The sequence below is a fragment of the Octopus bimaculoides genome, chromosome 3 (assembly GCF_001194135.2).
Source record: "Octopus bimaculoides isolate UCB-OBI-ISO-001 chromosome 3, ASM119413v2, whole genome shotgun sequence".
NCBI classification, from domain to species: Eukaryota; Metazoa; Mollusca; class Cephalopoda; order Octopoda; family Octopodidae; genus Octopus; species Octopus bimaculoides.
In genome coordinates this window covers 118,452,673-118,468,424 of record NC_068983.1, presented here as the reverse complement: position 1 = coordinate 118,468,424, position 15,752 = coordinate 118,452,673, and the positions used below count along the sequence as shown (strand labels likewise).

Here is a 15,752-nt window from a genome sequence, read left to right as displayed (position 1 = left end):
TCACTCCGAGAATGTAGTGGGTGCTTTTACGTGCCACCGGCACGAGGGCCAGTCAGGCGGGTACTGGCAACAGCCACGCTCGAAATGGTGTATTTTACGTGTCACCTGCACAGGAGCCAGTCCATCGGCACTGGCAACGACCACGCTCGGACGGTGCTCTTAGTGCTCCACTGGTACAGGTGCCATCATGATTTCACTTTCACTTTTATATATATATATATATATATATATATATACATATATATATATACACATGTGTTTGTGTGTCTGTCCCCCAGTACTGCTTGACAACCAGTGTTGGTGTTTACATCCCCATAACTTAGCAGTTCAGCAAAGAGAACCAATAGAATAAGTACAGGCTTAAAAGATAAGTACTGGGGTGAATTCATTTGACTAAAAATTCTTCAAGGCAATGCACCAGCATGGCCACAGTGTAATGCCTGAAACAAGTAAAAGATATCTGTCAAGTACTGGGCTTGATTTAATCAAGTAACCCCACCCCTATAAATTTCTGAACCCCCTACCTAAATTAGAACCATTAGCAGGTCAGAAAAACACCTAAAATACTGAGAGTTTATTTAACTAGCCCCTCTTCCCTCTAAATCTGTGGCCTATGAAAGAAACAGTTATTAATACTGGTAAAAGCATTAAAGGGTCAATATGTGTCCTGGCTAAGGTGGCAAGCTGGCAGAAACAGTAGCATGCTGGGCGAAATGCTTAGCAGTATTTCGTCTGACTTTACATTCTGAGTTCAAATTCTGCCGAGATCAACTTTGCCTTTCGTCCTTTCGGGGCCAATAAATGAAGTTCCAGTTATGTACTGGAGTCAATCTAATCGACTGGCTCCCTCCCCAAAAATTTCGGGCCCTGTGCCTTGAGTAGAAAAGAATGTGTTCTGACTCCTTACCTTCTGAGTTCAAATCCTATAAAGTCAACTTTGTCTTTCATCATTCCAGGTTCTTAAAGTATCAGTCAATTAGTGGGGTTGATATAATTGGCTATAACCCTCCTCCCAATTTTCTGGAGTTGTGCCTATGTTAAAAATCATTATGATTATTATTATTATTATTTGTCTGATTGAAAGTTGTGAGAACATTTAAAATGTTTAGGATATTAATTAGCATTAATATATAAAAAAAAAAAAATGACAAGGTTACTTCCTACCTTTTATTTTCAAGTACCTTTGGTAAATTTTCTGCTTGCTTCTACAACAGATACAGTAATAACTATACTTAATATATGTAACTTGTAAATTTCATAAAATTGCAATAATTAAAATTCCTGAGCTACAGATTGGATTTGTGTTGACACACTGAACAAGGTGTATATATATATATATATATATGTACACAGACACATATATTGGGTCATCCCATAAATAATGTTGGTGTTTTCAACTGCGTAAACTAATAGTCAGAGGGGGATGGGATAAACTACCTGCATCAACTTGCTATAAAAGCAGGTAGTAATTTTACTTTGTCCTTATTCTTAGTGAAAATTTTGAAGAGTGCAGTTTGATTTTAAGTGTTATTTTTTCAAAGCTATAATGGAAGTGACAAAGGAGCATATTCGGCATTTTTTGCTTTGTGAGTTCAATAAAGGCAACAATGCTACGGAAAGTGTGAGGAATATTAATGCAATATATGGGAATCGGACAATAAGCGAGGGCTAGTGTCAACAGTGCTCCCAGAAACTACAGCCTAGAAGATGAGCCACATCCTGGAAGATCTGAAGAGCTCAATGAGGACGTCCTGCAAACCTTGGTGGAACAAAATCCCATTGTTACTGTTGAGGAACTTGCAGAGAAGCTTGGATTTGATCATTCAACCATTCATCAACACCTGTGTGCCATCAGAAAAGTCAGCAAATTGAGTCAATGGGTTCCTCACAAACTGTGCTCTTCTTTGCTGTCACATCTCATGAATGAACCATTTTTAACCGAATAGGACTGGTGGCAAGAAATGAGTTCTCTATAAAAGTGTCAAGTGCCGAAGACAGTGGGTAGGGAAAGGAGAAACACCAGCACCCCAGGCTAAAGAATGTCTTCATCCATGTAAGGTGTTGTTGTCTGTTTGGTGGGATATGAAAGGTTTAGTCCACTTTGAACATTTAAATCCAAACCAAACAATAACAAAGGAGATCTACAGCAAGCAGCTTAAATCAGTGCTAGAAGGAAAACAACCATAAGAACTTTATCTTAATTTTGAAAAATAAAAAAAAGTGTAAAACAAACGCATTATTTATGGGATGACCCAATATATATGCTGAGAAAATTCAAACAAAGATTCTTCCTTCCTCTAATAGAATAAAACTCTGGAGATGATCATAATCAATCACCTCTTGTAACACTATCAATCTTTTTCTTTCCTCAACAGCTAGAATACAAGCCATAGGAGAACCTTCTATAGGACATAGATAGTTGCCAAATCTTTCTTAAATCACATCTTCATATCAGATTTAAAAAAAGATGGACATATTGGATAATGTTGTCTGAGATAAACTATTCTTGAAAAGATGGGATTGTCATGGCTGGAATGCTTTCGATCTGCCTGGCCAGAGCAGATTTTGCAATAACAAGAACTAGACCACATTTAATAAAACCAGCTCCATTGCAACGCCAATGGTCTCTTGACCAAAGTATAATTGTTGTTTTTATGCTTTTTATCTTATTGTATACATGGCGTGGCTGTGTGGTAAGAAGTTTGCTTTCTAACCACATGGTTCCAGGTTCAGCCCCACTGTGTGGCACCGTGCACAAGTGTTTTCTTCTATAGCCTTAGGCTGACCAAAGCCTTGTGAGTGGATTTGGTAGACAAAAACTGAAAGAAGACCATCATATATGTGTGTGTGTCTTTGTATCAATGTTTGTCTCCCCACCACCACTTGACAACCAGCATTGGTGTATTTACGACCCAATAATTTAGCAGTTCAGCAAAAGAAACTGATAAAATAAGTATCAGGCTTAAAAGAAAAAATAAGCACTGGTGTCAATCCATTGGACTAAAAAAACATTCTTAAAGGCAGTGCCCCAGCATGGCCATCGTCAAATGAACTCCTCCTAAAACTGAAATATTTAAGTTGGCAGTTATTTAACAACCCTTATTATCAAATCATTTATTGCAAAATCTCTTCTATCCCCATCCTATCAACATGAAAGTAAACAATGAGAAATGCTCCTCCCTGATCCACTTCCTTGCTTCTCTTAATGATTTATTCATTGTCACCTCCTACTCTGGGAATATAACAAGTGGGCTGTAGCCCACAAGTGAACCACTGAGATGTGGGCCTCAGACCTTTTCTGAAAACATCAAATTTAATAGGTGTGGCTGTGTGGTAAGAAGCTTGCATCCCAACCTCATAGTTCCAGATTCAGTTCCACTGTGTGGCACCTTGGGCAAGTACCTTCTACTATAGCCTCAGGCTGACCAAAGCCTTATGAGTGGATTTGGTAGACAGAAACTTAAAGAAGCCCATTGTATATAGATGTATATATTCATGTGTGTGTTTTCTGTACCCACACCACCACTTGACAACCTATGTTGGTATGTTTACATCCCTATAACTTAGTGGTTTAGCAAAAGAGACCAATAGATTAAGTTCCGGGGTCGATTCCTTTGACTAAAACTCTTTAAGGCAGTGCTCCAGCATGGCCACAATCAAATTACTGAAACAAGTAAAAGAGTATATATATATGGGTCATTGTGAGTTGATGACTTTTAAACAGTCTTTTGTGTCATGATTTGTTTCATTTTTACTTAATTAAGCATTGCCAGTAATGAAAGTAAGATGATATATGGGATTATTTTCATGTGGATGATAGGCAAATGTAAAAAGCATCAAAAGTGAGCCCTTATAAAATGAAGTTACTAGTCCCTGTTCAACTTTCTTCCTTTACTTATCATTCGCAAGTTTTAGTGACATGCATCAAACATCTTCATTCTCCCATGATATTTTGCAATGAAGACATAACTGATTTACTTAATAGTACCAAAACACAGTCACTATGCAATTAAATGTACAACACATTCATCATCATCATCGTTTAACATCCGTTTTCCATGCTAGCATGGGTTGAACGATTTGACTGAAGACTGGTGAAACCAGATGGCTGCACCAAGCTCCAATCTGATTTGGCAGAGTTTCTACAGCTAGATGCCCTTCCTAACGCCAACCACTCAGAGAGTGTAGTGGGTGCTTTTACGTACCACCGGCACGAAGGCCAGTCAGGCGGTACTGGCAACGGCCACGCTCAAAATGGTGTATTTTATATGCCACCCGCACAAGAGCCAGTCCAGGGGCACTGGCAACGATCTTGCTCGAAAATCCTTACACATGTCACGGGCACAAGTGCCAAAAAGGCGACGCTGGGCACAGGTGCCATCCCGATTTCGCTTTCGCTTGCCCCAATAAGTCTTCGCAAGGTGAGTTTCATGTCCAATGAAGGAGACGACGTTGGCATGGGTGCCAGTCGAAGGAATCAGCTACTTTGAACTGTTTATATTTATGTCACACCTACTCAATTTAACTGAATTGTTTGTTGGTAGAATGATTAGAGTGTCAGAAAAAAAGTGGCTCATAATATTTATTCCAGCTCTTTACATTCTCAGTTCAAATCTTGCTGAGGTCAACCTTGCTTTTCATCCTTTTAGGGGTCAACAAAAGGAAGTACTAGTCAAATACAAGGGTTGATGCTACTGACAAACATCTTTCCCCAAATTGCTGGCTGTGTACCTAAATTAACACCAATTAGTTGTAATTCTTCTCTCAGTCAGTACACAAAACATTCTTATTCCTCCAAACTTCATCCACCACTCACTGAAACTATTTATTTACCCATGTTACCTCTCTAACTACTAATATTTTATAATTCACTGTCAATTGCAATCACTAACTTTTTTCCCCTTTTGCTTAGTTAGGGGAAGAAAGGCAGCATCCATGTCTCTTTTCAGAACCACTGAAATTGTTGTGGGGTGGGGGTGGCAGTCACCCTGAGATGAGAGAACAGACCCAAATACATACAAACTATGCAACAGAACATATTCCACTGAAGACAACCAAGGGTCAAGTGATTGCATTTAACCAGGAAAGAGATTAAGTCTTTTGCCTATGAACAAGTATAGTCCTGCCGATGGACTTATGCACAGTTTCTGCCTCCCAAATTTCATTCAAGGGTTATCACAGAAGACACTTGCTCAAGGTACAGTGCAATGAGATTAAATCTCAAAACACATAACTGCAAAGTGAACTTCTAAACCACACAGCCATACCTGTACTCAAATGCCGTTAATCCACTCCTTTGGTCCAGGATATGGATAGAGCTTCTCCTTTACAGACTAACACATTAAAAAAAACCTATATTCTAATTTCTACCTAATGTGATTGTATTTCTTCTAAACTTTCAGAATTCAGAATTCCTCATTTGTGATATAAAGAACAAACAAAATATATAAATAAACATTTGTGGAAATTAAAAAAGTAGGAAAGATTTATTAGTATGTTTTTGCTGTTGATACAAATGTAAAATACCAATTTGCTAATGAAAATTAATTAAAACTTAAAATAAATTATTCATTCTTACAAAAATATCAAATATTAGAATTTCCTCTTGCATACCAACATTAAAATTGTATGCCCCACGATTTTTTTTTGCATTGGAAAAAACTAATAATATGTTAAAATGAATAATTTTTAAAATATGTAATCAAGAAAATTACTTATATTGCAAAATCATTTATTAGAAATCATGAAATAAAACTTCTTGCTGACAGAAAATATAATCCTTCAAGAATTTTTAAAGCATAAATTTCATTCTTTCACATAACGAAAACAAAAAAAGCAAAAGCATTATCAAAATATGGAAGTACAATGAGTATGGTAAGTATTTATTTGCTCAAAAATGCTCAAGTTTAGTCTGAAGAATGCTTTTAACAGCATAAAACCGAATTTGTTGTAGAAAGTTTTGATTAACTGATCAATTGTCAAAAGATGGTCTTTTTTTTTTACATTACTTAAAATAGTTCAATTTTTTCATTATTTTCCAATGTTTCAAGTACATTATTTCTTAGTTCAGAAATTTATCAATTGTTGAAGCAACTTTTTAATAAGAAATTACTTCAACCAGAAATAATTTCCTTGGTTTAATGAAATTAGCTCCAGAAATAAGTCAAATCACCAGTTTTTTGTGAACTATACTCTGTATTTTACTTCAATGCAGAAATTCTAGAGATCATTGGAAATATTATGTGAGCAATGTTAGGAACTAAAGTTTTACGTACATGAGCCTTGAAAGCTTCTTTGGAACTCCTATATTCAGTAAGAGACAGTTTATGATTCTGTTGTTTAAAAGATTTGATTTCTGGACTCCTTCTGCTTCTTTGAGTAAGAAGTATATTTTTACTATTTCGTGTTTTAAACTGTCTCTCTCCAATACTCGTACTTACAAGTAGTGACTGATCTCCATTCTCTTCCTTTGGTCTAATAGTTCGAAATTTTCCAAAACAAGCTTTGGGTTTACATATTTTGCTTCTATTAATATTAATTACAGTATTCATATCATTCAAAAAATGGCAATTTGAATTGACAGTTTTTGAGTTTTTTCTATATTTTAATGAGCCTGAGATTCGATCCGTATCTTTTGGCATTGACTCATTTCCTTTTTTATGTTTGCTATTTACGGATGAACTCCTTAATGGACTTCTTACTGGACTTTTCAAAATTTGTTTCCCAACTGAAGTTGGAGTCTTCATTCTTTGGCCTTCAATAGACATGTTTAAGCAAAGGTACAGAGGACAACTGATTACACTCTGTTTGTAACCCAGCTCAAAACTTCCTGTATCACAACACTTGTTATATTTTCGATCAAGAACAACTGAAATGATTAAAAGATATATATATATATATATAATTAATCAAGATTGTCTCCAAATAACAAGTGTTTTATAGATCTTTTAATTATAAAAATGAAGTCAGCTCTTTTAATTTTAATGATTGTGAAAAGTGAAATTCTACCAATTATTCATTCTGATGATTACTTTAGTATCACTTACATAAATTAAATCTGTACAATGTTATATTTTAAAGCTTTAAGTGCTCCACCTCTTAATCTTACAGCAATTGTGCCTGGAAAGATTTTGTTTCCTGTATTCAGAGTTAAGACAACAGAAGGTCACAGTAAAAGGAAACATACTGTTGTAAAAAGCCACCTAACCTATGTCTGTGAAAAACAAAAAAATATAGTACTAATGATTATAAAAGATAATTCAACCCCATGTAAGTTAGTTTTGATTTGGCTTTACAACAATATAAAGGGGCTCTACATAGTTGGTTAACTTGCTAGAAATAGATAAACCTCACTCAAATATAGAAGGTTGGTGCATTAGCTAATGAAATCCTAGAAACACAGTAATTGAATAAAAGATGGAATGGTCATAGCTGAAATGTCTTTCCCCATCACTTTGCTTGATCAAGCTAACAATGAGTGAAATTCCTTAATGATCTTCGGTTTTGTATATGATAGTTCAACTTTACTTTTAAAGAACATTTTTTTTCTCTTATCTTCAAGTTTTTATTTTTTTACTAAATAAAGAGAACAAGATAGATTTCATATTCCAAGACATCTTTCAGTTCAGAATGTAAAGAAAATAAATATCAGGTTGATAAATTTGAAAGAGGTTGCAGTGTTGCAGGATACAATGGAGTAATGAAGTTTAACAATGAAGTGGTTCTCAGAATTAAGGACATAATGTATCAATTGGGGCAGGATTTCAGGGAAAAGGGGCAAGTTTCAGAAGAAGCAATATCAAAGTTACAACAAATAGTTTTGACAAAGAGTAATGAAGATTTGTAAAATAAAACCTATTGTAGGATGAGAACAAACACAGGGCAATAGTCATAATCTGCAAGTCATTAATCAGCCAAATGAATTTCTCTTTAAAATGGTCTCAGTTACCAGTATTTGATAGCAGACAGCCATTTCAACTCTTCTATTATGGGTGCATTTAAGCTTTGCATTATGTCAACAAATCTCAGAGTTTAAGTGCAGTTTCAATGCCAGGAAATTTTAGAAAATACTAAGAATATGGAGCCTCTAAGAGTGATCATTGGAGAGCGAGTACTAGCATGTGCAGAGGATGGAATTCTTTATATCGAAGGGAAGTAATGCAGCTTTTTCACCTTGAAATATAAAAAACTTTCACATTCTACTTTTAATTATTACGATATGTTAGATTTAAAATATCAACAGCAGCGAACCTTTTCCATTAATAACAGACTTTTGTCAGTTAATATTAGCAACAGATAGAATATAAGGCTTGGAAATATTAGATACTCGATAGCTATTGATAAAGAGGAAGAAAACAGACGAGAATGATGTCACGGTTTGGGTGCACTTTCAGATATAGCATGATTTTTGATAAAACAACACATGCACCTAATTAATTAGTTAAAAACCTAAATCACAAAAAGAAAACTTGATAAAGTAATTCACATGCTAAAGTGCAAGAGTTTTTTTTTTGTTTTTTAATGTGTCTATAAATTTCTGTGGCAGTTTAGGAAAGTTAACTATTCACAGAGTCAATAGATTTGACTTCTCTGGAATCATCAGGAGGAATGAAATTCAAAATGGTACACAAGATATATTCACTAATTATTATTTACTTCACCTAGGAAATATTGAAAACGATAGTTACAAACAAGGCCATAATGAATTAGTTGTTTTTTTTTTCCTTCAAAAACATGAAAGGTACTAAATTATTGATGTATTGTTTTGGACTAACAGAAGGGATACTGTCAAATATTTCACTAATATTTTTTGTAGAGGCCTGGTATTTCTCAGCTTGAGAATCACTGGTTTAGACTGATTGGAAGTAATAGTATTGTTAGAGTTTAAGGGTGTTATAAATGTGTATGGCTGTTTTGACAAAGTGTTTTTACATACACTGGCAAGAAAAGAGCAAGTCAGAATAACAAACTATATCTAGAAGGTCTTTCATTCCTAGTATTATTGTTTCATCTGTGGATAACTTGTAATGATGCGAAGAATGCTTTTTGTGGTCATTATAGTTTGTTATGGAGAGATTGAGGCAGGTTACAGGGATAAATATAATCCATGGTGAATCTTAGATATTATTTATGAACTTGTGTTCTTTTTTTACAGTTCAACCAAATGTAGAACTCATGAGGGTTCTAAGTATGTTTGAATATTATTTTGTTTCTTAACTGTCTATATGGTGTCATGTTGAAGAGGTGTGGTGAATAATTGCTTGTATTTTTATCTTCCATGTATGCAGTACATTGACAATGTTGAGCATAATGGTTGATTTACTGAGTATATATTTTTATGTTATTTGTAAAAAACAAAGATCTGATGGGTTTGGAAAGAGCTAATTTGGGTCTCTCTCTTTAGAGCCTAGATTCCCGGGTGGATGATGTCAGGCTGGAGTAAAAATGCATTTGTTTTTCTATGAAATGGCATGAGAATGTGATTGTGATGTTATTATCTGGTGGTAAGTGTATGTTTTTTGAAGGGGTAGACAGGTTGTATGGGTACAAACTAAATAGCTTGGGCAAACACAGCCTAGCATCAAGCACAGTTCTTGCTAATTTAAAAATCAAGAATTTCTAATTGAGACTGAATGTGACAAAGAAGATTTCAATGTACATCCCAACAAGATGCAGAATAAGATAATTGATATCTCTTTTAATAGCCATCTAAGCATATCCTTAATTTATTATTTTCTTTTTAATATGTTCAACTACTTGATATTACGTTCATTCCTACATTATATTAATACAATTATTGTAAATTGAGTAATCTACAGACAATAGACAAATTCTTACCTTTAAGAGTATCTTCTAATACTTTACAACATAACACTGACGTTACTTTTGTACTATGTTGCATACTAGGATTCGAATTAATTTCTATTAACCATGGAATGTAATCATCACTCAACATGAAATCAGCACCATAAAGTTCAAAAGAGCCCTACAAAAGGGATAATGATAATAATAATTTAAAATTTTCATTGGTATCAGGAATTGTTTCAAATAAATTCATTTAGTATTCATCAATATTCAATATTAGAAAAAGGCAGCAAGCTGGTAGAATTATCACTGCGCTGGGCAAAATGCTTAGTGGTATTTTGCCTGTCTTTTATGTTCTGAGTTCAAATTCTACTAAGGCCGACTTTGCCTTCCATCCTTTCGGGGTCAATAAAATAAATACCAGCTGAACAGTGGGATCAATGTAATTGACATACCCTCACCTCTACCTTGTGCAAAAATTTGAAACCAATATATAATATGAGAAAACCGTCTGAAATATTGTTTTGATGTCTACAGAAATTGAGTTTTAGTTTAATGCTAGCTGAAAAAAAAAAATGTTTTGGCTCAGCTGAGGAATTTTCAAAAGAAGAAATCAGTGAAACAGTCAGACATTCAACCAACTAAAAAGTCATTCAATTTCAACTTGCATAATTTTTATCACACACAAAAAAAAAAAAAAAAAAAAAATTTTAGAAGCACCAAAGATTAGCTCAATGATCTAAAGAGAGAACTGTAATAATATTCTGATAATTAAACTTACATTTCCTAATATAGTGGCACGTAAAAAGCACCCACTACACTCTTGGAGTGGTTGGCATTAGGAAAGGCATTCAGCTGGAGAAACCTTGCCAGATTAGATTGGAGCCTGGTGCAGCCACTGGCTTTCCAGACCTCAGTTAAACCGTCCAGCCCATGCCAGCATGGAAATAAGGCTATATAAACTAAACACATTCACAAATACATACAAATAACTGAATTAGAAGTACAAAAGTAAAAGTTTGGCATACCTTTCTGGTTTCAACAAGTTCCTGAGATACAATTACTGAGCAGATTATTGCTTTCTTTATTTTTGGATAAATTGACTCTTCCCACAAGTCAGTGCTGGACTGCATTCTAAAACAGATTAGGATGAATAAATCTGGAAGGCAACTTCCTCAGTGTAGCAACCTAGTTTATAATTAATGAACTTTTTAACTGTCTAAAAGGTTATTTTTCTCTCTAGACAATTTCCCATTTGTATTATTTTTTTTATATTAGGATTTTAAGAATTCTATTTTAAAATTGATTTTAAATTATACGTAGTTGACAATAAAGATGAAAGACAAGATTAACTCTGATGGGATTTGAACAGAAAAGATAAAGAGAATTGCTCAAATTGCAAGGCACTCTACCAATTATACTTTTAACTGCCATTTTTATTTCCCAATATCAAAATCTTATATTGAAGTTTGTAGAATTGTATTCTAACACTTGTTTTCTTGCACTTATCAAATCACCTACCTTTATTAAAATCCACTGTAACAGTCCCACATATCATATGGATCCCCAACAACATACAAGGATTTATATTTTTAATGCCATTGAAAAATACTGTGTTAATTATTAAAACATTCAAAGAGAAAAATAACAGCCTCTACCTTGGTATGCTTTATTTCCATTTTTAATTTAATTGTGCATTTTATTTTATACTTATTCTTTTATTGTTATACTTGGGGATGGTAATCTTTAGACAATTAAATACACGCACTATTTATTTGATCTTCACTTCAGTTTTGTTAATATTATTATTTTACTTTATTTGTCTATCAAAGTTGTCCATCACTCATTCGTCTCTCATTGGCAAAAGATGTTTCAACACACATTTTCACATCGAGAATCTTGCAAAACAAATACATAAACATATTCTTTTATTCATTTATGTAAACATAAGAAAATATATGCATTCAGAAATGTGAATTAAGGTGTCACATTTGAAGTCATCATTTTCATCTTTAAATAGTATTGACATATTGACATTTAAAATATTTATTTCTAGTAAAGCAGTGAACCAGGTTAATAAATAGTGTGTAAATTTTCAGTCTAACAGAAAAGAAACCTTTTTTGCTTCTCCCAGATTACCAATCTCCAGAGAGTTTCCTCAGTAGCTTCCTACTGATTTGATTAATATCGACGACACAGGCTCTATTCAGGTCATCCTTAAAATAGCATTGAGTGTTCCTATTTGCCAAAACCAGTTCACCATACCTACAAAAGACCCCCTTCAGTCATGAATGACCATGGGATTGCATGTAGAAAGTTCCCCTCTGAGGCACAAGTCTGGACAAGATTGTTTGTGGAAGACCAACAGTTGCCCATGCATACTAGCTCCATTCTCCATGCTACCGATGTTATTCAAGGGAAAGGCAAAGGTCAATACAGCTTGGCACCAGTTATGTTGCAACTCATTTCTACAGCTGAGTGAACTGGAGCAATGTGAAATAAAGTGTCTTGCTCAAGAGCACAATACACAGCCTGGTCCAGGAATCAAACTCACTACCTCATAATTGTGAGGCCAATGCTCTAACCACTGAGCCCTGCACCTTCACATACCTATAGGTATTGTACATTACACAACTCTCCACAGATGAGCATTGGAAGTAGTAGTTATGATACTGAAGCAAACATTTAAAGCTATGTTCAGTGAAACAAATGTGATATTGATGGTATAGTTTTTCTCCACAGTCAATATGAATACAACAAACAATTTTGTAAAACGTTTTTGTATCTAGTTTGCAAGATTATGTGAATTCATGAATTGAAAACAATTTTGGTGTGTCTAGGAAGAGTCATTATACCAATATTAATAACACATGCACTGGTTCAATTCTAACTAGCTAATAACAAAGGAGTGGAATTGAACCAGTGCATGTATTATTAATATTGGCCTAACGACTCTTTTAAGACACAACAAAATCTCCAAAGGCATTTACTATTCAAAGCACCATTCAAGTATTCATTCAGAGCTTTTAATATTGTATTTTGCAAATATATAGATAACATGATCAATGCCAGGGCCACCTGACTGGTTTCCATGCCAGTGGCACGTAAAAAGCACCCACTACACCACTCTTGAAGTGGTTGGTGTTAGGAAAGGCATTCAGACGTAGAAACATTGCCAGAGCAGATTGGAGCCTGGTGCAGCCACTAGCTTTCCAGACCTCAGTCAAACCGTCCAACCCATGCCAGCATGGAAAACGGACGTTAAACGATGATGATTCAGATTACTCAGTCAGTCAAATGTAATGCCTATTTATTCACATTGTATTGAATTAATCATACATTATCCCATAGCTTCAAGATTTCTATGATTCTTTAGTTTTAAAATTACATCATAGGGTAGGTGTGAGAGACAAGATATGCCCAGTTTCAACATAAATCAGATAGAATATTTAGGCCAGATAAGGCTGGTTTAAATGCTTAATTAATCAAGAAAGAAAATTATTTACATCAAGTAAAATGAAACATATTTCAAATATGACATAAAATACAAACATTATTAAACCAATCAAAGATATTTAAAAAAAAACTTTTTATATGGAAATAATTACCTGAGATAATTTTTAAATTGATGATGAGTCCACATGTTATTTTCAGGTAGTTCTTTAGCTCGAGGACCATTTTTATAATTTCTTTGTATTACATTGTTACACAGATGAATTGACCTAAACACATGTCATCAAAAATAACATGTTAAAACAACAGAAGTAATTTTTTAAAGTAATCACTGGAAACCTGAAAATGATTATCATTCAAACTAACTTTGAGAAAGTCCTTTACATATATATCTGCATTCCTCACCCCCACACTCTTTGCATTCATGTAAAGTCTCTACTCCCTACTCATGCACCTTTGGCAATACCCTACCATTTATTACCCTGTACCTTGAGGGTGAGCCCTGACACTTTTCCACCATCCATCTCTCCCTTGCTCTACTCTACTGTCCCATTTATATTCTGATCCCTGTTCCTTGTGAATATGCCCTGTCACTTTACAACCATCTCTTTCCTGCTCTCTCTTGCACTTTCATTCTCTTCCATTCTCTCTCTTTCTTTTGCTCTCTCCCTCTGACTGGTTAACCATGTATCTCCTCTACAGCAACGCACCTGTTTCTGTTCAGTCATTTCAAATTATATCTTCAGCAAGTTAGCTTGAGATTCCTTAACGATAATGTAGCCTTCATATAATTAGGGTATCTCCAGCCTGATGAGTAGCTAGCTATGAGTACCCCTCATAGAGTAATTATTACATCAGAGGATTTGCTATCTAGGAAAAATATGTAACCTAAATTTTACCTGCTCCACTCTCTCAATTTGGATCTTTATTAGCATCAAGTTGCTAACCATGAGCTATAAAAAAATTATTTCAGCTTATTTCAGCTCGAAAACCTCTCTCTGATCATTCTGATAAAAAAAACAACTCTTGAATTTGTTGGTGAGCTCCAGGCTATGATTGACAATGATCCCTCCAAGTCAATCAGGTTCATCACCAGGGGCATGGGAATGTCTGAGTTTCTTATCAGGCAGGTAATGCATGAAAACATTTGGTATTCCTCATACAAGTTGAGAAAGGGCCAATTTTTATCCCCAGCCATCAAGGACAAGAGGAAAGGCAGTACTACGAAACTTTTGAACAAACTCAAGCATCCCCTCCAGCCGAACATGCTTTGGTTTTTCTCAGACAAGAAAAATTTTTGCCAGGATCAGATGGTGAACACACAGAACAACCATTGACTAATTGTGTCCCCAAAACATGTACCGAGAGTGATAAAAATGAAACATTCAGTCAACATCATGGTGTTTGGAGTGATCACTAGTGATGGCGACACTATGCCTCCATTCATCTTCTCACACAACTTCATTCTCAACACAGAGGCCTACACCAAGTGCCTTGAGGAGGTAGTGCTGCCTTAGGTCAACAGGTGGCTGCTGGAAGACCCATCTGGCAATAGGACTCTGCATCATGCCACACAAGCAAGAGAACCCAGGCATGGCTGTCAGGCAATTTTTGCAACCACATCACCCCTAACATCTAGCCACCTAACTCCCCAGATTGCACTCTGCTTATTATGTGTGGGGCGCAGTTGAGCAAGAGACCAACAAAATTCCTTGTAACACCAAAGATGAACTGAAGGCAAGGATTATGGCAGCATTCATCAACTTAAACAAGGAGACTGTCTAGAAGAATTGCAGAAGATTCCAAAGTTGTCTGGAAGCTGTGGTTGAAGCCAATGGCAATTTTATTGAATAGATTTACTCTTTAGTATTTCAAGATATTTTTATGTAATTTTGGTAAATAAATGTTAAAATGAGATGTCAGTGTTGTTTTCATTTTTGTGTAATTTAAACGACAATTTATTCACTACACCCTGTATATATATATATATATATATATATATATGTGATGGGCTTCTATCAGTTTCTGTCTACCAAATCCACTCACAAGACTTTGGTTGGCCTAAGGTTATAGTAGAAGACACTTGCCCAAGTTGCTCTGCAGTGGGACTGAACCCAGAACCATGTAGTTGAGAAGTAAGCTTCTTACCACACAGCCATGCCTCAATCCTTCAGGGGTAGTCTGAAGCATCCAAGCAACCAGGGGATGTTTAAATCTGGAGGCACTCCTGAGGATCACCTGTACGGGTACCGTCTTGGGTAGAGGGCATCCAGAGGCAGGTAATTTATTGTTTAAACCATAGTTTATAATTATATTTATGTGGAGAATGGAGCAACAAATACAAGAAGGAGCAATTCTGTTGGGCTAGTTAGCCATTGATTTATTGTGTGGAGGTTATTTAATGAGTCATTGTGGAGGTTGAGGTTATGTAGTGAGTCATTGTGAATGTTATGTAATAGTCATTTACGTACGTTTCAATCTAGCCAATGGTTTGG

General features: G+C 35.1%; 1 protein-coding gene across 5 annotated transcripts in view; it reads right to left on the bottom strand.

Moving 5' to 3' along the window:
• Window positions 1-894: 894 nt before the first annotated feature.
• LOC106868417 (tubulin monoglycylase TTLL3) overlaps window positions 895-15,752 on the bottom strand; it is a 110,671-nt gene continuing 95,813 nt past the window's right edge. For 4 of the 5 annotated variants that reach the window (XM_052966486.1, XM_052966487.1, XM_052966485.1 and 1 more), the window contains exons 15-20: window positions 13,413-13,526; window positions 10,833-10,938; window positions 9,838-9,985; window positions 6,276-6,868; window positions 1,165-1,205; window positions 895-1,032 (exon numbers count right to left, since the gene is read on the bottom strand). In XM_052966486.1, coding sequence (XP_052822446.1) covers window positions 999-1,032; window positions 1,165-1,205; window positions 6,276-6,868; window positions 9,838-9,985; window positions 10,833-10,938; window positions 13,413-13,526 — 1,036 coding nt within the window. In that variant the 3' untranslated portion in view covers window positions 895-998. Of the gene's footprint in view, window positions 1,033-1,164; window positions 1,206-6,175; window positions 6,869-9,837; window positions 9,986-10,832; window positions 10,939-13,412; window positions 13,527-15,752 lie in introns of those variants that run through there. The other variant, XM_014913662.2, reaches the window with a different exon arrangement.